At 37.3% G+C, this 23805-nt stretch overlaps 1 protein-coding gene across 1 annotated transcript; it reads right to left on the reverse strand.

Annotated features, from left to right (window-relative positions):
* Window positions 1–1570: 1570 nt before the first annotated feature.
* Window positions 1571–23056, reverse strand: mtnr1c (melatonin receptor 1C). The gene is made up of 2 exons (XM_082169912.1): window positions 22390–23056; window positions 1571–4196 (listed from the first exon to the last, which is right to left on the reverse strand). The coding sequence occupies exons 1-2, from the start codon at window positions 22583–22585 to the stop codon at window positions 3310–3312; spliced, it is 1083 nt and encodes a 360-aa protein (XP_082026038.1). The 5' UTR covers window positions 22586–23056; the 3' UTR covers window positions 1571–3309.
* Window positions 23057–23805: the final 749 nt, after the last annotated feature.

Genomic DNA, 23805 nt, shown 5'->3' on the forward strand with positions numbered 1-23805 from the left:
CCATGTTACAACCAGTCTCCCCTACTAAATTTAATTATTTATTTCTCTTTTTAAAATCTATAATAACTTATATTAGAGAAAACGGGGGATAGTTTTCAAACATTTTACTACATTATGATGATATCAAATGATTCTTATCTAATTTAAGAGATTATTTTTTAACTAGAAGAGATTTTTGTACTTGAAACCAACATTAAAAAATCAATTCTGTAGAAAAACAGCATTTGTGGAATTTTGACTTAAAACCTTAGTTACTGAGATAGCCATTGTGTTTGTGACAACTTCCCTATATGACAACTATAGCCCCTAAATAGAATTGATATAAAATGGCAAATAAAATCCTATCCTGTAAGTGAATATATTTATATATAATTTCATATAATCATATATATATAATTTTACTCAACTAAGCTTTGAGATTTTTAATATGTATGGTGGATGTGGCACTGCTAGAGCACTGGAAATGTCTTTGTAACAAAATGGATGGAGGATCTCTAGAAAAATTAGAACATTTTAATATTTTTTTTTCTTTAATTAAATAGAGGAAACTAGGGCTAGTTGTTGAACATTTTACTGCATTACGGGCTTTGAGTTTGAAGGACAAAATGCTTATAATTTAAAAGATATTTGAACTTGAAACAAACATAATAAACACAAACCAGCATTTGTATAATTCGACTTTTGACTCAAAGCCTTATAGTTAGATAAAGCACTCCTCTAAACAGTAACGTAATCATAAAACATGTAAATAAATTCATTCAAGCAAATACATAAAAACTAGCAAATAAAATGTCTGCTCAAAATGAAGACCTGTGAGTCTCCAAAATCCTCAGTGCCATATGCTTTTATTCCACTGAGCTTGAAAAGCATTTATGGCTCTTTATATCTGTGGTGCATCAGGGTTAATAATTCCAGCCGTTCTTTGAAAATTACAGCTCTGGAGAATCTTATGTCAGGTTATCATCAGCTGCCCCTTTCAGCTGGCGCTTTAAGTGTCTGGAGAAGTGATAAATATCCCTCAAGGATAGGAGCATGAGTGTGTGCAGAGTAAATGAAGGCAAGTAAAGTAATCAGGGAGGAGAAAGAGTATGATTGACATATGATGTTCAGATAAATGGAGGCAAGATACAGCAAGATAAGAAAGACAGGACTAAAAAGAAAGACAAAGATGTAGTTTAGTTCTCAGCACCACTGCATGCGGACCACTCAGATTGGAAATGCAGAACATGATGTAGATATCTATCAGAAAGATTTGCTGATATGCAAAGCATCCATATGCAAAGAATTTACAAAGGAATTTACACACAGAGCATCAAAACATATTTTTTTCAGTGTTGGTTGCCATGGTATCAGCCAATCTCTATAGGAACTCAAGAGCAGACAGACTCGACAGTCTGCAGTAGTCTTATTTTTTCATTTTCTCAGTCTTATTTAGCTCAAGTCTGCTCAAACAAAAACATAAAAAGGCTGACAACCACTCCATTTGTTAAGGAATGTTCATTCTACAAGGAATACAGTTATCATCTTATAGCCTCCACACAGACTACTGAGATATAGGGTACGACGGTGCAAAAGGCCAACACGTGTCCCTGCCACGAAAAAATAGATTAAATTACGTGACCACATCACGAATTGCCGTGAGACTGGGTTGCAAAGGCACACCTCAGTAATAGGGAAAAATAATTTTATAAAAAAAAAAAACCTTCACTACTGCCACCTGATGTAGTTTTTGTTCCTTGCCACAGTCACCTTTGTATAGCTCAGTTGTGGTTTAAAAAATATGCATATTCAGTCATTTTATTGAATTAATGCACTGACATAATCAGATGAGAACAAAGGCTTAATATTGACACTTTGCCACATTGACAGTGAGTGTTGAACTGAATTGACACTGTCACCTTCTGTAGAGTTGCATAGCTACATTGAACTTGTTTCATAATTGATTAACTTTGCAACACTGACACAGTTGAGTTGAACCAACATTGAATTAAATTGAGCTGAACTGATTCAAATACTTCAGCTATCCAGTTTTTAAGTCTGACCTCTGACAAGATTCCAAAGAAAACAACACATGGTGCTAATGTTGTGCTATACGCTCTCAGAAAAAAAGGTACAAAATCTGTCACTGGGACGGTACCCTTTCAAAAGGTACACCTTTGTACCTAAAGAGTGCATATTACATATTGGTACCAAAAGTGTACATAAGTACTTGTAAATGGTACATATTATAACCATAATAGAAGAACCAACGCTATCTCACGACCAATTCGTACGAATTCGTATGAGTGATTAAAATGTGGCTAATTGTCTAAACCCACGTGATGGTTAGGTTTAGTACGAATTGCCTTGAGATCGGGTCGGAAAAACACCATCCCAGTGACAGCTTTTGTGCTGAGAGTGTACTATAAAAAAAATCATGATCCCAACCTTTATCTTTATAGTGAAATTAAAGATGGATAGACAGTGATTCTTTTTTTGGACCATTACATTTGTTGTGTTGTAAATTAATAGTGCTCATAAATGGCTGTTGAGATAATATTCAATTTCTCACTTGAAATAGACTAGAGACTTATTCTATAACAGTATTCTATACTGTATACGTCACAACTTTACAAGCAGGTCATTATTATGCAAAATATATTACTAAGTTGATACTTGTTCAAAATCCCTTCAACAAAGTTTGTACCATATTATTTATTTAAAAACATAAATGAATTCAATAAATATTCATTCATTAACATTAGTTCATTTTAAAAAAACAGAAAATGGAATTTAAAAGATTCTGAAATCTCCTTACATATTAGATATAATTTAATATGGTTTTACAGTGAAAAAAACATAATATTTTATATTATAAATATTGTGATTATCTCTAAGGCGGACACCCAACATAATAGTCAGCCAGCTATTCATAATTAATGTGCCTGTAGCCCCAGCAACAGGGACGCTTTTCACCCCAAATACCAAACTTTTATATATTTTCAGTTGACAAACCAAGTTTAATTTCTTTGAACAAAACTTGAAAACAAGATCTTTGTCTTGAAATATATTTGGTATTTTGGATTCTTATTCGCTATATAACCCAATAACATTTTAAAAACCTTAAATATTAGATAAACCTAGTACAGAATTGACTTTGTGTTTCTGCCCACGATCACATCAAGAATCAACCAAATTTCCCAGTGTTTCATGAACCATGGATGATTAGAAAAAGTTCAATTTAGAAACATGTGCGCATTTTACCCTGGTCCACCTCTTGGCCTGTTGTATCCTTATATTGTGGTTGTTAGGTAAATGGGGAGTGATCTACTAGAAAAGAGTAGTTACTCCTCCCTTATACATGTTGGTCTCTTTCACGTTATTATTAGTTCCCGCCGGTGACTGTTTACTCTTCATGGCTTCAGTGTTGTACCTTGAACTTTCACTGAACAGCGCTCTTGGGGTGCAGAGAGCACGAAGAATCTGTTTGTACTCTTGCCTAAAGTTCTGGTTGAGCAACCCGTAGACAACAGCATTCAGGCAGCTGTTGAAATATGCCATAAAGTAGCTGGTAATAAACAGCCACTCCGGGACATTGGGCGCCACTCTTGCAGGGTTAACCGCCACGGCAAGCCCAATCAAGTTCAGGGGCGCCCAGCACACGGCGAACAGTACGAACACCACAAACATCGTCAGGAAATTCCTCATGTCAGCTGCTCTGACCTTTGGATTGGGCCGGACACGACTTTTGACCCTAATCACCAATGTCCATATACGCAGGTAACAGAAAGAAACCACACCCAGCGGGAGTAGGAAGTGGATCAGAACAACACAGATTGTATAAGAGGAGCTTGCAGTCTGGGTGAAGGTGCAGGAGAAGATGCGTGGGTCGTATTTTAGGGAGCCCACAAGGAAGTTGGGCACGGTGGCCAAAGCGGTTAGCATCCAGGTGAGCAGCAGGTACAGGCAGGTGTTCCGGCGCGAATACAGTCGGTCGTAGCGAAGACTGTGGCAGATGTAGCAGTAGCGGTTGATGGCGATAGCCGTGATGTTGAAGACTGAACCGATCACACTCAGTCCCATTACAAAGCCACTCAGCTGGCAGTGCAGAGAGCCCATTGTCCAGCCATTGTGGAAGATAGCAAACAGAGCCAAGGGGTAGGGGTACAGCGCCACCACCAGGTCAGCAACAGAAAGACTCACCACAAAGATGTTACCTATGAGCGAGAGAAAAAGAGAGTGACATATATAAATTGTATTTAAATATTTACATATATATTTAATTATCTAATTTATTTAAACCAATTACAATTACTCGTGGCAACTGGGCAACCCAAACACAAAAGCAAAGTAAAATAAATAAATAAGATAAGTCACCCAAAATCATTACTTGCATAAAAAAGAAGGTATTCTGAAAGCCATTGGAGTCCAAACAACATTGGACCCAATTGACCTTCATTTTATGGAAAAAATTATAAATAAATAAATATTTCTTAGAAGAAAGAAACTATAAACCATATGACAATTACTCATAACAACTGGAAAAAGTAAATAAAAGTCTTACTTAAAGGAAAGTTCACCCAAAATGAAAATTCTGTCATCATTTACTCCCTGTATATCGGGTGAGTAAATGATGACAGCATTTTCATTATTTTATTATATTATATTACATCTTAATGCCAGTGGACAACATGGATCCCATTGACTTTCATTGAATAGACAAAAAACAACAACAACAACACTGAGACATGAGGGTGATTAAATGATGACAGAATTTTCATTTTTGGGTGAACTATACTATAGCATATGAATACATACAGTACATATGAAGGGGTAGTCAAACTAATCACAATATTGAGTGTTGCTATATGTTCCCCCCGTATCTATTTGTATCATGAGGTGGATCACATGAGCTCCACTCTCTGCACTGTCATTGGTAGTCATATTAGGTCATTGTGTACATTTGCATAGAGTTGAACTCTGCTCAACTTTGTTGCATCGCCAACGGTCTCTGTTGCTCATGTCACCTCAAATCACCAACTCTCATTGAAAATGAATGACTTCCGGTTGCTTTGTCACTGCAAATCGCTGTCAGTGTGAACGCCCTTCAGGGGACCACAAGGACTGCTGTGCACAGGATGCCTTTGCCAGTTTCCATATGAGGGACAATGAGTAAATGTGTCCCTTTGTCTCCATCACCAAACCATTCCTACATTTTTTTACTATTACCTCTTGTTTTTTCCCTTCAGCTTAATTAAGGTGCAAAAGCAGCCAGACAAAAATATACAGAGCCCCTAAAGGGATATGAAGGGAAAAAATATATGAGATGGGATGAAAAAATATATATTCAATGCTTTTGCATTCCCCCGAGAAACTGCATTTGCTTGCAAAATGTTTGTGTTCCCTCAAGAAACTTTGTGTTCGAAAAGTTTCTCGGGGGAACACAAAACTTTTTGTGAGCGAACACAAAAGCGTTCAAATATATTTTTTCCTCCCATGATCTCATATTTTCCCCAGCAACATGTCCCTTTAATTGCTCCGTAAAAATTTCCACACATACAGTAAATAACAAAATGATACATTTCTTCAATTAAAAGCTAAGCAACATATGAGTTGCCAAGAAAGAAAGACAGGTATTTGAAAGATATTTGAATTTGAGAAAAAAAGAGAAAAGAATAATAGTAAAAAAGCCTCTTGCACTGACTTTTCTTGCTCTGTGATATCAACAAATAGAGAATAGTGCATCTCTGAGAGTATATGTGTGTTTGAAAAGAGTGTGTATGTGAAAGCTAGACAGAGAGAGTCAGAACTGTGTCTGTGTCAGAACTGTGTAGACCGACAGAATACGGACACCAATATGTAATTTATAACTCGATTAGGGAGGTGCTGTAATAACTCTTATCCCTGCAGACTTACATTAAGTCCCCTCACACTATTCCGGTTAGAGAGGATGCTGGCGCAGTTGACTGCCGCTTCTCAACCCATGCATTTTATTTTTCATTTAATTAAATAATTTATCTATTTTTATTTTATTTTTCCAGTTTAGTTAAATGTAGTTTAATATAATAATTTACTGTTATACTTTGTGAGGCGCTGGCTGCTTTTCTGCTGTCCTATAAGTTAAGTTAATAATACATTTTGTTTCGATACTCATGTTGAAGCAGAATGCAAAAAAAGGCCAGCAGCGGTTACACTGTCTTCAGAGACTGTCTTCTACTTTTAATATCAGTAGGACTCTTATGACTTTTCTATGTGCTGTTGGTATGGTAATGTAAACATTGAACTTCATTGAAAGGCATTGTCAACCAATAAGATTATTGACATTAAGCAGACTGGGTTATCAAATAGCTTTGAACAGTCTGTCTTACGGAAAGCTAGAGCTTTTCTTGCAGATTGTACTCATCCACTGTTATTCGCACTGCTTAAAGGCTTTTAAACTTTTAAGATGTCAGAATGTTGTGTTTGCGGTTTGTGTTTTGTTTGTGTGTTTTGTATGATATGGTTACCAATTTTATGCAGCATCAAAAATCGCCCTTTGGATTTATAATAAACTTTGAACATTGGATATCAGTATGCTGTTTTCTTTTTCTATATTTTTCATTCTTGTCTACGTTAATGTGATTTTGTAGAATATGAAATCAAGGTTCTTGAACGGCAACATTATTTATTAGGTACTCTTTTTTCGGAATTTCTTTCACTGGATCATCATTTGTCTCCTAGCATTTTTATTCAAGAAGTTAATGCTCACTTCAACTTTTGCTTCAGCTCTCGTCGGGGAGTAGACCTACATGCTTTGTGTGCCAGTATAAATGTTCTTTGCTCAGGACACTTTACTCTCGTGGGATCTGCACATCTATTTTTTGCTAGGATAAGCATGACAAGAATGTAACTTCCAAAATCAGTTTCACTCAGTTGAATCTTCGTTCAATGAACGAGGTTGAGGTGTCCTCTATGATATAATTCTGGATAAGAAACTTGACTTTCTCTGCCTCTGTGAGACATGGCATCATCCAAATGACTGTTTAAATCCCATCTCACTGTTCATTTCCAGTATGTTAGTTTGGGGGAAAATAAATCTGAACCAACATTGGTACAGCGGGGTGTCCCGCAGGGTTCTCTGTTAGGGCTCATTTTGTTTCGCATATATATGTTGCCCCTTATATGTCCTATGTCAGAACATTTTCTTAAAAGCAATGAGTCAAAAACTGAAATTCTACTTGTTAAAGCCAAAAGCTCTGCATAAACTTTATTTCAATTTGTTAACTGATTCCTACCTCCATTGTTTCAAGTGCGCAATCTTGGCATTATTTTTGATGCACATTTGACATTCGATTCCCATATTAAAATAGTCAAGTCAAGTGACCTTCATTTATATAGCGCTTTTAATAATATGGACTGTTTCAAAGCAGCTTTACAGTGATAATTGGAAATTAAAGTAACAGAGATTGTTTTAGCTTTACAGCAGCTCTAGAATAAAGTTATTGAAGTTAGTTTTGATCGATTCACTTCCGTTGCAAAGATCATTAGTGATTAACTTAGGTGGCGCTTACACGACACCATTCTAACAGAAAAGCCTTAACGTGCTCCGGTCCGCTCATTCGCACAAAAGCAGTGTTTGTTGGCTCGAGAACGCAAACCTTGAAATAGGTTCCAAGGTGCAAGCCTTGAAGAAAAAAAAAATATATATATATATATATTTATTCTTTCTTATCTCTGCGCAAGCTTTAAAAACGTAAACGCATGAGGGGGGGGGGGGGGGTGCAATGGATAAGACACATGCCTTTGGTGTGAGAGACCCGGGTTCGAATCCACTGTGAGACACCAATGTGTCCCTGAGCAAGACACTTAACCCCTAGTTGCTCCAGAGGCGTGCGACCTCTGACATATATAGCAATTGTAAGTCGCTTTGGATAAAAGCGTCAGCTAAATGAATAAATGTAAATGTAAATGTAAACCTGTGAAAACGCTAACGCCGTGCACATGCGTATTACGTGTTTGAGTATATATGTGTGCAGGCATGTAGTCTTTCTTTACAAATTGACCTAAACAAATTACTTGTCTGGCCTTGTAAATTTATAATACAGAATTATTTATCACTTCCGAGTAGCCATATAAACCAGAACTATTTTGACAACATTTTATCTGTACAGAGCTAAAGGGAAGGGAAGGAGGCCTTCACAGGGGAGAGACTAGTTGACACTTCAGGACTGCGTTGTCGTCGTGTCCAGGCGCAGGTCCTAAATCAGATCTGGATACAGCCTTGAATCAGTGATGCCACAACATTGCGCGGCTTCTGGTTGTGAATCTGCCGAGATTTAAATTCCCGAAGACGTGATAACCTTCCACTGGTGAGAATGTGTTGGTTTGTGTTTTTATATAATATTACATATTATGGTAACTTTTTAATGTTGTATTAGCGTATGCCCTCGTCTTGTAGTATTGTGCTAGTTTAGCAGAATCATCTGCTGAAGTCTATTGCAGATATAGATATTCATACATGCATCTAACTACGGTTGCAGACTGACAGTCAACTTGCTCTCGAGTGTTCGAGGACCAATCTTTTTGACCATCCCAATGTATATGTATACATATAAAGTGGTGGCCAAAATTATTACAACACTTGGCATATTTAAGAGGTTTCAGTTGTTATTTTCCAAGAGTACAATGACCCAAAACATTCTTCTAACTATTGCCGGAACTACCTGCGACGGAGGGAAAATGATGGACTGGACCCGTCAAAGTCCGGACCTCAACCCCATCGAAGCAAATTTGGGGCGAGTTGGAAAATAAACTGGACAGATCTATTGTACATTCAAAGGAAAGCCTTTGGCTTCAGTTGCAGAAGGCATGGGATAACATTAATGTTGAATTTCTCAGGAAATATATTGACACTATGCCAGCTGCTGTAATTGCTGCAAAGGTGGACATACCAAATATTAAAGTTCAAAATGGATAAAAACTTAATCTGATATTTGTTGTGCTCAGAGCAACCAACTGCATGTTTTATAAACATTATGAAATGAAATCATGTTTTGGAGGCAAAAGAAAAGGTCAATATTTTCAGATCTGTCAGGTGTTCTAATAATTTTGGCCACCACTGTATACACACACATACATACATATATACATACACACACACATACACACACACACATATATATGTGTGTGTGTGTGTATGTATGTATGTATGTGTGTAGCACTTTGGGTTTGAGGGAAAATCGCAATATAAATAATGTATGGTAACACTTTAGTTTAGGGCCCAATTACCACTATCAGGTAGTTGCTTATTAGCATGCATATTACTATGTTGGCTGTTTATTAAAGCACATACCTTATTCTGCATTTCTACACATCCCTAATCCTACCAAATACCTAAACTTAACTATTAATAAGCAGTAATTAGGAGTTTATTGTGGCAAACGTCATAGTTAATAGTATTGTAGATCACAAACTAAAGTGTGACAAAGTATTATTATTATTATTTACAACACCCTATAGATAAAGAGAAAAAAAGCCACACTGCCAGACCTCAGAATTCAGCCTTATTCCATCTCAAAAATCCAAGATACATCAATCTTCTCTAAAAATGACCTCATTGTGTCTTTGCAAACATGCATTCTTATTGAGTTGCCCTCATAAACCCATTTACAAATCTTTTGCTGAATTCAAATGGAGTTCATTTCCGCACTTTCAATAATTCTTTGTCTCTTCGCAACACTGATCAGGTCACACTTGTTTTGCTCACAATTTTCCATTCATGAACTCTCATTGACCGTTTCCCTCCATCACACTCTCCGTCTTGAACCAAAGGAGCTGAAAAGATTACGTGCCAAGAAAACTGAACATGTTTGACAACTCATGAAGGTTGCATTCATGAGTGAAACAGATTCAAACAGACTGGTATCATACGATGTCCACTTATGCAAAGTATTATGAAGTGATTAGACTGGGCCACACTCTATTTAGGGTAATAATAATAATAATAATATAATAAAAAAAAATACATGCTCGCAGATAAAACAAAAAGCAAATTTTTAGGTCTCTGGTATTCTGTCTCCTATAAAAAGCTGGAGTAAAACATTTATGCCTCCTTCCCATTTGAACTACCTCCATGGAGGTCAGTGAGACCATTGGTATCAGAACCAAGCCCTGCTTGTCATATGATAATTTTTTACTTGAGGTCGGAGAACACTCATAGCTTGTTCTGTCTGCAACAAATGCAGATTGTTGTGTAAAACTCCCTTTTTCCCCCCAACCATAAGAGAAACAAGATTCAGTTACAGATTATGTCTGCCTGGTGAGCACAATCACACACAGACACAAAATGGGATTTTAGACAGCCCTAAATCTGCCCCTTTCTCACCATGTCACCTTTAGCATCAAACATGATTTATACTACCATTTCATTTAAATCTATAGTGGCATTTTGACTAGTGTCTCAGCCTGCCAAACATTTGTCAACTCAAAGCCACAGCTGACAGGAAGTGTGCTTTAAAAGACCATCATCTCCCACCATCAGTCTGGCACGAGTCCAAATAACCCGAAGCATCACACACAGGACGACAAACAGCCAGGGCTATTTCAGCTCTCTGTGCTGAAATTATCTACACTATTCATGGGGAAGTGTGCAGAATTCATAATCATGAAATATCTATACTTCTGATATGTACTGTATGTTGTCATGATGATTGATACTTGGATAATAATATCAAATCTATGTGTTGTGTTAAACTATTTATTTGATTAACTGAAGATCTATCATAAGCTCTAAAAAAAATGAAACTGTAAAAAAATGAACCACGTTAGCAAATACACTGTAAAAAATGTCTTATGTAATCTTTACCCTTGCATTTATTGAAAAAATCAGAGGTGAAACCAAATATCTCAAAAACAACCAGCTTATTGGTTGTTATGATGGCTTTTAAATAAAATGTTAATATAATTACTCATTTTATCCTCAGAAATAACAATAAGTCTGATTCACTAATCATAATTATACACATATTTGTGCGTAATATAATTCATGCAGAAATCGGTCATTGAACAGAAGATTGCAAACACAGGTAAAATATGAATGGAGTTTATTGAATGACACAGATGATTAGCAGGTGAGTCTCTTGATTGCAGACAGTTCTGGTGATACTGGCATGTGAATGAATGTCTTATCCTGTTGCAGGTAGTGAAGAGAAGTGGCTGGTGGGCTGAAGACTAGCAGACGATGACGACGCAGTTCGACGCACAGGTAGTAATCCACAGATAGGTAGTCAGGTAAGAGTTCAGTGTCAAACAACGAGACCAGACCCTGTGATGTGGTCGTGGATGGTGACTGCTTAAATGGAGTGGAGCCGATGAGGGTGAATGAAATTAAGTGCAGTGGTTACAGGACTGGTGACTGAGAATTGTGACAAAATCATAATTCATCAGTTTCTTTCTAAAACCACATACTGTATGTAAAAAATAAAAAATAAAAAAATCTTCTGTTAACCTCATAAAAAAAAATGCTTTTTTTTTACATATATATTATTAGAAATTAATTAACAGTGAGTGACTATTTTTTAAAGTAGCCTAGTCATTTTTTTGAGTCACAATGAATTAAATGATAATGAAGTTTGATGCAAATCAAAGGATGTTTTATGCAAATTACTTACTGCATCCACAAGCTCCTTACTTCATTTAGAATAATGTAGATTTATTGTTAGAACTAACCTGTTAAAATTTTGCTCAAGAACTTTTTATTCGCACATATACGCAAATTATACAACATTATTGTGAACTGTAGTTAAATTATGATCAGAAGTATCATAATAATCATCATAATAGTATTAATATCAGCAATGTTGGGCTTGATAATACTTGATATCAGATCAAAAAGAAAATGCTAGCAACTTGCTCTACTCTAAAAAGAATCCTGATTGATAGGTTAAGTTCTGCTTATTTCATTTTTATGTAACTCAGCTGATCAAATGTAAGCAATTTGTACAATTGGACATATTGTCAAGATACAGCTCCCTTAAGGTTGCAATATCTATTCAGCTGAAACACATTTTCAATTGTGCACTCAAATGCCTCAGTAGTCTGATTCTCTCCAGCAGCTCATCACTGAAATCCGAGCAGAATCTAAGCTCAAGTCGGACCTTAGGCTCCATAAAGCAGTTTTTGCCATCTTTTTAAGAGTCTCTGGAAATGGATCCTCTGGCAACAGACTCAAAATGGTCAGGGAATTGCACACAGGTCACTGCGGGTTCTTTGCACTGACATTTACAATGACATTTGGAGAGTCAGTGTTGCTGGCTGCGGACAAAGACGTTATTTCTGAGCGGGAAAGTATTTCGGACAAAAATTTTAAAAAGGAATCTCTTGCTTTTTCTGAGTTAAAGGGGACCTATTATGCCCGTTTTCAAAGTCTTTTGTTTTTGGGGTCTACTAGAATAGGTTTTTATGCTTGTTCATTTTACATTGTAGCAGCACCTCTCTCCCAAGTCTGTCTCTCACGCTCTGTTTAATTCCAGTCTCTATGAAGCCCCTCCTTCTAAAAAGCGGAATGTGCTCTTATTGGACGGCTGTTGTGATTGGTCAACTACTTTGAGTGTCTTTCAGAAATGTTACCCCTTACTATAACCACGAGATTCAACACACTACTAACACAACTCAACCAGGCCTCGCCGTTTTTGTTTTTTCGTATTCCACAGTATGGAATATTGTGACGTGTACGTTCCTGGAAGAAAACTCAAGACTACAATCAAGGCTTTTCAGGGAGTTCAGAAAGAGTGCTTACTGATATAGAGAATAACTCCCTTTAGAGTGGATTTTGTTCTTTGTAAATTTGCAAACCTTTTTCATGCACAAACAGCAACATCACACACTAAAGAAAGTTAAAAATGTAAAAACAACAGCAAAAAAAACTAAAACAAAAAACATATTAGGACCCCTTCAAGACATAAAAGATGGAATGTGTCATTTAAACACAAAGAAGCATTTTTGCATTGTTTTGCTCTACCTTTATTATCTTGAGGTTCAGATGACTTTGAGTTGCAGTCGGTCGCTTTGTATCAGAATGAACCTTCACAGCTGTCAGAGGATCAAAGTCACATGGCCCAAAGTTAGAGTATAAAATATTTAGGGAACTGTATTTCAACATCTAATAACACCACAGTTCATGAGAGATAAGAAGTGAATACTGAACCTTTCCATTATCGCTATCCTCCAGCTTGAATGCAGATGGGTCTACTCTTGTTTTTATTCCTCATCAAGGTTGAGGGACATAAGACAGTGTAATAATGACATGCTTATTTTACAGAGACTCATATATCATGTTTGGGAAAGAGAGAGAGAGAAAGAAACAGAAAGCTAGCGAGAGAGAGAACAGGATTTATTGTGTCTGTGGTTCAGATCAGGACAGTTCCTGTGACTGCCTGAGGATCACTATAAATCCACATGATTATCCTGAACAGAATGAGTTTAATTGGTTTCCTTTCTCACAACTTCTCATGACAAACTCTACACAAGGACATATGTTCCTCTACATCCCTGAGCTGCATGTGTAAATGAGTCACATGGAGGACACATGGGAGATCTCAGCATAAAGCCCTTCACTTCTTATGTTCCTTAACTCAACATTAATATGGTGTTACTGGGCATGATTCATCAGTGCACTATGTTTGTCATCTTTCATCTGGATATAATTGACTCCACCTTGATTTCCTTTACAGTTGATATCACTTAAGCCAGTAATTCCCAACCGTAGGTATGAAAAAATATTATTACGGAATTTGAAATAGCATAGGCTACTACTCTATTTCAGTCATATCTGCAGGCTATTTGGCAGAAATATATACAGAGATGTACACATGCTATTTTGGTATTGATAAAGAGGGTACAATGTTTAGCAAACACTTTTTGCCAGTGTTAAAGAATAGTAAAATAACACAGAAGCAACCTGTTCACACAGGACAAGCAGATGGTGTCATGGACAGATGCCTTGCCAGCTCAGGAGATCAAACTGACACCTTCTTACCATAATGACACCTCCACATTGTTCAATGTGTTGCCAAATTCTAAGATTGAGAAAGTATCCATTGAAACAAAAGATAGGCTATCTGATTTTTTTTTAATCCAGCTGGAAACAATATTGTCGCCTAGCAGCAGAATTTTATAGGCAGTCTACACAATGCTGAGCTAGAACAACTCAACAGCTCTGATGAGCTTCTGCAGCGCAAAACTGGGAAAAAAGAACTTGGCAAACAGTAAACAATGAAAACTCCGAAGGGAGAGTGAACCTGAAGATGGGTGCACATGAAAGGTTATTTGCCAGGCAAGCGTCTTGTCAAAAATATCCAAATTCATTCTCAAACTTGCAGAACTCAAACTTCACTCTGCAGAGAAACTAAAATCTTGGAGAGAGACTTGTTTTGAGGTGTCAGCATGTTCTGAGTTCCATCTGTAGATGTTTGAGCTTCAGAAATGCATACAGTGCAGTATTCTTGCATTGTTGAGGGAGACCAAAATAGATTTCACATCTATGTTGTAATTTATGACTTCATTAACTGAAATATGTTTTTGTTAAATTTTTAAAAGTAGTTATTTTAAGAGTGTTTTCTGCTGTGGACACCATGCATTTAGAGTTGTGATGTAATGTAAGGCAATAACAAATTGTAAGTTAGCAATAAATATGCCAATTTAATATCACAGACTGTACGTTATGATTCCAACCTGTGTTCCCCGTCTTGTGTGTTCCTGGAATTTTATGTTATTTCCTGTCTTGCTCCATGTTTTGCAGTTCTTTGTAGGTTTAATGTTGATTAGTCTCCCTGTGTGTTTCTTATTAGCCACGCCCCCTTGTTATCTTGTTGCTTGTCTACCTCTGTCTATATAGCCCTTTGTTTCACTTGTTCTCTGTCAGTCGTTGAATGGACATTTGTTTTCACCAGTTACTTTGTGTTTGCACTTTAATAAATCTAAACCTGCACGTGGATCCGCTTACCAGCCTGCTTCTTTGCCTGTCTCAAATGTTATACTGTCTCAGTACCTGAGGTGTTTGATGGACTGAAACCAGGCTGAATGTGCTTATGCAACCTCTCCACATACCCCCTGCCCCCAACACACACAGACACACACACAGACACGCACACATACATGAACACACATGCACATGTCTTGTTGCATAATGCAACAAATTTGATATAATTATGCAAAATATTGGTTAATTAAAATATCCACAACCTTAATATGCTACCCTTAAAAATAAAGGTTCCAATGGTGTTTATTTGCAGTGATGCCATATAGAAGAATATACATTTCTTAAAAGAAACATTAGTGTGAAGAACATTTTAAAAATTTTAGGAATGTTGTTCCACTATAAATATCCTTCTGTGCATTGGAAAGGTTCCATGGATGTTAAAGTGTCTTCATGGAACCATAGATGCCATTGCCAATAAAGAACATTTATTTATTTATTTTTAAGAATGTATATATACACACTGTTATTTATGCTGTATACATATATTATTAAGTGTGGTTCAATAGTTAGATATTTTGTCAGATAGAGATGGAAGATTCAGAAAGTCAAAAGATTGGATTTTACCTCTTACTAAATCTGTCTGTGAGGGGAAAAAGAGAAGTAATCTGCAGTTCACCGCTGAGTTTCAGGGGAGACAATTAAAATGCAATTACCTGTTACTTTCCTAAAGTACTTCTCTGAGCCAATTCAAGGTTATCAGTGAGGATGAGTTGGCTGATCTGCCTCTGTCTGTGCTGTCATAAATGTATTTAATGGATAGTCTGGCTCAGCTAGTCTGGAGCATTTATGCTGGAATGAACTGATAGTGAAATGCATTTTGCAGGCTTATTTTAATACACAGATCAGATAGTCTTTTATAACTCTGCACAACTCATGTCTCGCTCATGCCCAGGATTATATGTGTGTAACATTAAAATCTGACATTGTGTGTTGAATTATTGGATAATAAATCTCATGAGATACTGATGAGATCCTACCACCAGCCCTCAACACTGCTCTGAACACACACACACACACACACACACACACACACACACACACACACACACACACACACACACACACACACACACACACACACACACACACACACACACACACACACACACACACACCTCAGACACATAAGCACTAGGGTTATTTAAATACACCCATATTCCCCCTGCATCCCAGTATCATAAAAATAACTGAGTGGAGGCACAGGGAGAAAGAGACGAGAGAGGCGTTGAGAAGAAGTAAAGTGTAATACCTTACAAGTTACCCGCATGAATTCTCAGATCTCTTTTTTACAATACAAGTAGCATGTTGCTCATTATTTACGCCAGTCTTTCTTTCTTTTAAACGTATAATTCAAACTAATAAACAAACAAATCTTTATTTAAATATATTTCAAATAAATTATTTTATTTAAAACTGTTTATTTAAACCATTGTATTCATTTCAAATTTACGGAACCAGAAAAAAAGTAATGTAAAAGAATGTATACTTTCCCAAATATAACACTGTATTGTCTTTAGTTTCTTTAAAGAGTAATTCAGAATGTAATACATTGAATTTTTCGAACACTTCCCAAAACTAAGGAGGTTGTTTGGGGCACAAATGTATACTTGGTAAGTATTTGAAGCAGTGTGTTTGCAAGTGTTTATGCGTATGCATGAAAAAGAAAGAGAGGGAATATTTCCCCCTTCATTTCCATAATGCTGAATTATTCCTGTGTGCCAGCCAATCATATAAAACAGCAAAGCGTCCTCTCGGGAGCTCTGCCAACAGAAGGATCAAACCCACTCCAGCTATCTAAACATCTTCATACTGCTATATGCAAAAGATCATGTTTACTCTTTTATTGTTCAAAATGCAGCAGTAGTGGGGTATTCTATTGGCTGTTGAACTTGTCTAATACACTGTGACAGTAAGTGTTGCAGGTCAGACGGTTGTGCCTGAGGCCGCAGCTTAAGCAAGAAAACATCACCAATGCCATCAAAGACTTTCAGAATCACTGTAACGCTCCATCTCACCACTTCTCCATCTGCACACAAGCATTACAGCTTAATTCAAACCCATTCATGTCAGAAAATGACCATATAAGAGCATTAACATGAACTGGAGACACATTCAATTACGCTGACGTATGCTGTGTGTGTCTGCTTATTGTGTGAGGGAATGGTGCAGTGAGACAACACATTCTCATTAACTGAGTGTGTGTGTTGTGTAGACTGATGTGCCATTAACAGAATTTATGGTCCATATCAAACTCAAAATAATAACTATTCTGGATAATTCTGGAGAAGTGCAAAAGGGGCTGCCCAAATGTTAAGTTGCCATACTATTCATATGTTCTCCTCAGCAAGCTGCACAAAATGAGGTTTATGCCGAGGAGACACTTAACGACTAGCTGAAACATTCTAAGACTGAACTGAACACACGTGTGGCGCATTCGCACAGGATAAGCAATGTGATGTCAATAGGCTATTGCTTGGACATGTCTTGTCGTTATAGGTCTAGCTGTATGATATACTGTATCATCAACAGAATAATGTTATTTACCGCATGCAGCTGTATGTCATCTTCTGATGATTTTCAGCTTTCTCTTTCTGCAGATTGTATAGTTGTATGGTGTAGGTATAGCGATATTACCCAGGCAGCACCCAAAATACAATCAAAACACTCCAACAATGTTCAACTCCATTCTTCAAAAAAGATGGATAAAAAGGTGCTGAGGAGACAAAAACCTTGAAAAAATTATATATGACTCCGCCAAATCACAGAGATGCCGATTCGCACGGGACTAATGTTATCATGGGACCTCGGTGTTCGGCGAAATATGGTTGGTCGTTTGCGGTGGAATTTTTACTTTACAAATTACAGACATGGCCGATTCGCACGGGATTAAGATCACAGATAACCTCCACAATTATTACAAATGGCTAGAGGTCACCAGGTGATACTAATCCAGTGCGAATAGGGCTTAACAGACTGTTTCCATCGACTGCAGCAGATTTTAAACACTGTGAACACCGACTGAACGCGACTCAGCGCGTTTGGGCATGATCAGTCGTAAGTATCAACAATTACATTCTTAATCGGCCTTACAGTCGTTAAGTGTGTCCCCGGCTAAATTTAGGTACATTTACATGACACCGTTTTCAAGTCAAAACATAAAACTTTTTATGCGTTTTGGCCGTTCGTTTACACGACAACAGCGTTTTGGGTGCCTGAAAATGCAAACTTTTGAAAACGTGTTTCAAAGTGCAAGTTTTTGAAAACGGTCTATGTGTAAACATCAAAAATGAGAATCTCTGAAGACTATGACATCATGCACATGCGTATTACGTGTTCAGTCTATAGTTTTTCCTCGCCATCTAATGGCCTGGCAGCAGAATACAGCGTTTTTAGTCGTTTTTGCGGATCCGTGTGAATGGGAATCGTTTTGACAATGTCCGTCTGTACATGGAAAACTCAAAGGATAAACTTTCTCCGTTTTAAGCATATCGTTGTCGTGTAAACATACCCTTAAATCATGTTTTTAGCAAATTAGCACACCTAAACCAGCTAATTAAGGTGTTCAGGATTACTTGAAAATTACAGACAGCTGTAGCATACTGGAGCAGGTTGGATGGAGTCTGTGGAAGGTAGCCCTATACTATAGGAGCAGAGCTGGCCACTCTTGACTCAGTGTTTGTTTGAATTCAAAAGAAGAGAATTCATACACCGCCAATGCCGATCTTTCCTCACTGTCAGTGTGCATTGCTACAATGAGAATAGTTTATTGCCTCTCCTCTGAAAGCCATCTGTTCATCAGCAGCCCTGAGTGTGTGCCAATGCCAAACACTGCTGCAATTTCAGGTGAGGTGTAATGGACGAACTGCAGTAGCTATGCTTCTGCTGCTAATGGAGACACTGTAATTCAGCAATGAAAATGTTCAAACTGTAACCACTGAAATGCCTCCCACTCCAACTGGTAGTTTGTTTGTGTGTGTGTGTGTGTGTGTGTGTGTGTGTGTGTGTGTGTGTGTGTGTGTGTGTGTGTGTGTCTATTTACACTTCCGTTCGAAACTTTGTGGTCAGTAAGATTTATTTTTTGTTATTTGAAAGAAATTAATGCTTTTGTTCAGAAAGGATGCATTAAATTGATCAAATGTGACAGTAAAGAGTAAATACCTACAATGTTACAAATTATTTCTATTGCAAGCAAATTATGACAATAGTTTTACAATATATTAAAATAGAAATTATTTCTTTAAAATTGGAATTGGAATAAAAAAAAAATTGTATATTTTGTTAAAACAAATAAATGCCTTGGTGAGCATATAGAGACTTTTTTTCAAAAACATAAAATTTGACCAATCCTAAACTTTTGAACGGCAGTGTACTTGTGTTTAAATGTATACTGGTTTTATAGTGGGGTTTAGATGATTTAGACAGGTTGGGATGCTTGACTGTGGCAGATCTAATTAGTGCCAGAATCTCCTGAACAGTGTGAGGGAATGCCAACTGAAGCTGGACATTAAGAAGCTATCAATCAGCACTGTAGTCTAAAGATGGGCCAGAAGACCGGGGTAAGGGAGTATTGATTAAACCCAACTCATGCTGCCAGAATCTGCACAGCCCCCATAACCAAACCCGGCGGCTCTAGAAATAGCCTGAGCTCAGAGGAAAACAAAAAAAGAGGAATGCGGGCTTCAGTTTACTCATGCCAAAATTCACATACATTGATATATTAGTCCGTATTTATTTTGGTTTTTTTTTTTTTTGTAAGGCTTATATTCCTTCTTTCTGAAGATTTGACTAAACTTGTATTTACTGGACTATAACATAAAAAATATTATTTAATATAGATATAAACATTTATGAATGACATTTTTAAAAATGTAGATGAAGAAAATTATATAGATCAGAACGTATTTAATACGTGCAGATGAAAAGTAGTATCTTTTTACTAATTCTGGCATATTTACATGGTGTATTTTCATACAACAATGTACATGAATATGCATGGTCCTTATTTAATGGTCCCTGTGGCCACTTTGCACTTGAACACAAGAGATCCGTCCTGTTTGACTTCTTCTGCTGAGCCCATGTAGTCAACATTTTGACATCCTTTTATCAAAATACAGACATCTATGAATGACATATAAAAAAAATTGTTTTAATTTATGGATCAAAATGCATTTAATACTAATAGTATTTTATTTATTTATTTATTTGCCAATTACCATGATTAATTATATGGTTAATTTAACTGCTTCTTTTCAGGGCATTTAATTATCATTCTAAACTACAACATACTATTAACAAGTAATACTTAAAATAGAATTACATGAGCACAACTGCCCATCGACCATTAGTTAAAATGCTTATTGAGAATAAATTTCACCACCAACAACAACCTTTTCATCAACAAACACAAACATCATGCCTTAGTAGTGGCAGAGTGAACAGCACAAAAAGCCAACAACACATAAAGAGCCTGTGTAATGTCTTCATCATTGTTTCTGTCCCCATGGTTTCCTGTCTCTCTCCATTTGCCCTATGCTTAAAGGCATTAAAAGACCATAAATAGAAATAAAAAAAGAGAAAGCACTAAAATTGGAGCCTTTCTTTTCCACAGTATTCCCATCGTCAAACACATGATTCTGATGTTACGGAGTGTTCCAGAACCTAACATTCCAAATTCTCCCTAGAGCCTCACTGACATATCCTGAACATTGAGATGGGCTCAGCGCAGTAGGTGCAAACACTGATCATGCGTGTAGTGTGTGGCTGTGTGCATGTGTGTTTGGAGCGAAGCGTCTTGTGTTCGTCCATCCAGCAATGCTGGATTTCCATTCTTTATGCAAACATGCAGTGTTTCACTTCTACTCAAGCAGCTCAGGGCAGGCTGGGAAAAAGCTGCATGATCTGAGGCAGTGAGATTGCGACACGCTGTCTAAACAGTTAGGAGCAGCTGCAGAGATCGGAACGGTCTGATGACAGGAATATGCAAGGAGAACAACATCATCCACACTGAAGCATGCTTTTCTCATTATGATTGACGTGCATCTCATAATTCCCATTTTGTGAAACCCAACATGGATAACTAACCACTGTTTTCAAATCATGATAAATTCTCAACTCCCAGAGGTCTTTAAACATGTGTTAACACCACACTGTGGTCTGATCTGATCTGATGACAGCACTTCAGCTCTGATGGAATGGATCACAGAAGATCTCTTCTGTTTCTGTCTGCCCTGCTGAGATTATGGTCATTCTCATAACAACAGCCATGTGCAGCCTAATCATGTTAAATAACTATATAGCAGTGAAATCGATAGACATATACCCCTCACAGGCACAGCTCTGTTCTCTCGCTCTCACCTGTATAAGATTACAAGCAAAGAATGAAAGAAATCAGATAATGTAGCAACTTAGCAACAGGTCCTTTAACAGATGTACAAAGAGATACGAAAGTCTGAGAGCAGCAAATTGACTTTAAGTCAAGTAATCAAATTTGGGACACTAACCATGTGAACTTCACTGAACAAAAAGTCAGGTTTTTCACCAGTGAAGCACAAGAAGCTCTCTGGAGTATTTTCAAATCATGCTGGTTAACATCATCAGGTTTTTCAAATTCATTGCACCTTTCATTTCAACGTTTCACTCCCATTGTTAGTATAATGCTGAACATATCATTTGCAATAAAAAAAATAAAAATCTATTAAATTAGAAAAATTATTTTCACTAGATTTCTCGACTTTTGGACACCGCTGTATGTGTGAGTGGTTGTAAGAGTAAGACTGTGCACTTTTAATTCCTGCAGGGCAATAAAGTCTCACATATCTAATTGTTTCTTCAACGCACAGCATACAGTACAAAATGAAGACCTGTAAAATGAGTTGTTTGCTGACGTCCTTCTGTTGAATCGCTCGTGCCTTGGGTTACATTTTCCTGACACTTCTTTGCACATCAAAAACGTGACATTATTTAACATCTTATATTTTGTTTTGTTGCACAACACAAAAAGACAGCCATGTTTCGCTGGTGCCTCTTATGTAAGTCTGGGGAAAAGGTGCATCAAAACAGGGCACACAAAGAAAATCATGTTAACTATGTTTTGATATAATGCCATGACCAAATCCTGTTTCCAATATTGCAATTAACAACCTCTATCAACTGAAAAAGATATGATTCATGCCAAACTGACAACAGCAGCTGGGAACAACTTCAGCCAACATGAAAAGCCAATCCTGCTTTAACTTACGTAAGTGTATTTAGATGCATGCTATAGCCTACACAATTACATTACAAATATACAAACTCAGCAAATTTTGAAAAGAAAATGAAAAAAATAAGTATCTTCAATAAAAGCTCATCATATAATGTTTGGTATTTGCCTGACATTACAGAGGTTTTCACACCTGCATTCCTCAGTTTCTTGTTCCTGTACACGGACAGGATGACCAGTAGATTTCCAAGGATATCAGCCACGGTAGTGAAGATCAGCACGCCGGCGAGGGTGGCCGCTACCCCGGGAGACGTGTTCCTGGCGGGGAGGCAGTTGTTTCCCCGGGATAAAGTATCCAAACAGCTCAAGTTCGACTTAATCATCGCCATTCTTAGTTACCGGTGTAATGTCACATTCAAGTTTCTCCATTGAGCCACTCTTCAAGTGAAAAAAACTAAGTTGGCGCGAACAGGTATTCTCGTACACGTTCCCGAAAATATAGCCAATCCATTCCACTTATAAAATGTCACTGAGGACTTAAGAATCGAATGCAATGTAGAATCCCTTTTTTAACTTCCATCGCACGATAGGCTATATGTCACAGAGGAATCCCTGTGAATTTCCCAGTAGCTCCCATTCAATTAAATTGGATGTTTGGTCGTCGGTGCATTGTCAGCCGCACAGTTATCTGGATTGTCACCTCGGATCACAGTGACTCCGGGCTGTTGCTCAGACGCCACACACATCACGGCACACAGACATCAGCGGCGGTCTGCGTCGCATCCCCGGCGCCCGGAGCCTCCAATCTCAGTCAGCTGTTCAGAGCCAATCTGAGCTGCGATTAGCGTAACGAGTTGTGGATTCAGTCCAGACCACCACCACTGTTAAAGCAGAGTGCTTTAACGGTGGTGGTCTGGGTGGAGGTTTATAAATAGGGGATTTTATTATGCATAATTATGTCATTGCCTACTATAATTATGTATATTAAATATATATTTTTAAATGTTTGGTTAACCAGAAAAGGTAGGCTAATTAACAATTAGTCAGGGCGCATATTTCAATCTGGGGTTAACGAATCGAACTAAAGTCGCAACTGAGAGGTAACTATAGCAACAGGATTGCAGTTCGAGCCATTTCAGAGGATGTGTAAACCTACCTTAACTGAGCACTTAATATGTCATTTAAAATGTTTTAAAAGAGTTTGTCTAAAAAATAACTTTTGGATTGCAACGCCAAAGGCCAGTTTAGATAAACCTCCACAGACTGCGCCCACAAAATTATTAAAATTTTTGCAGAATTTACTAGATAAAATGGCAAAATAATGAGTGCAGATTTTTTAAAGATCATGTTTAAAGTCACCATTACCAAAATTGACTAATTATTTGATGATGCAATCCATAAGGTAAGAGAGGGCACGGCCATTTGTAATTTTAATGTGTCTGGCTTCCGGTGTCATTCTCTTTTCTGTTATTCTTAGCTGTACAAAACAGCTCATTATGCTAATTGACAGCCTACTGCAAACTGGTATTTCTTAACATATTATTTTAATGTTGTGTCTTAATTAAACACGCTGGTTTGTAGTGCAAACAGTTTTACAGTTTACTGCACT

This window comes from Leuciscus leuciscus (assembly GCF_965113295.1).
Source record: "Leuciscus leuciscus genome assembly, chromosome: 5".
In the NCBI taxonomy this organism is placed as follows: domain Eukaryota; kingdom Metazoa; phylum Chordata; class Actinopteri; order Cypriniformes; family Leuciscidae; genus Leuciscus; species Leuciscus leuciscus.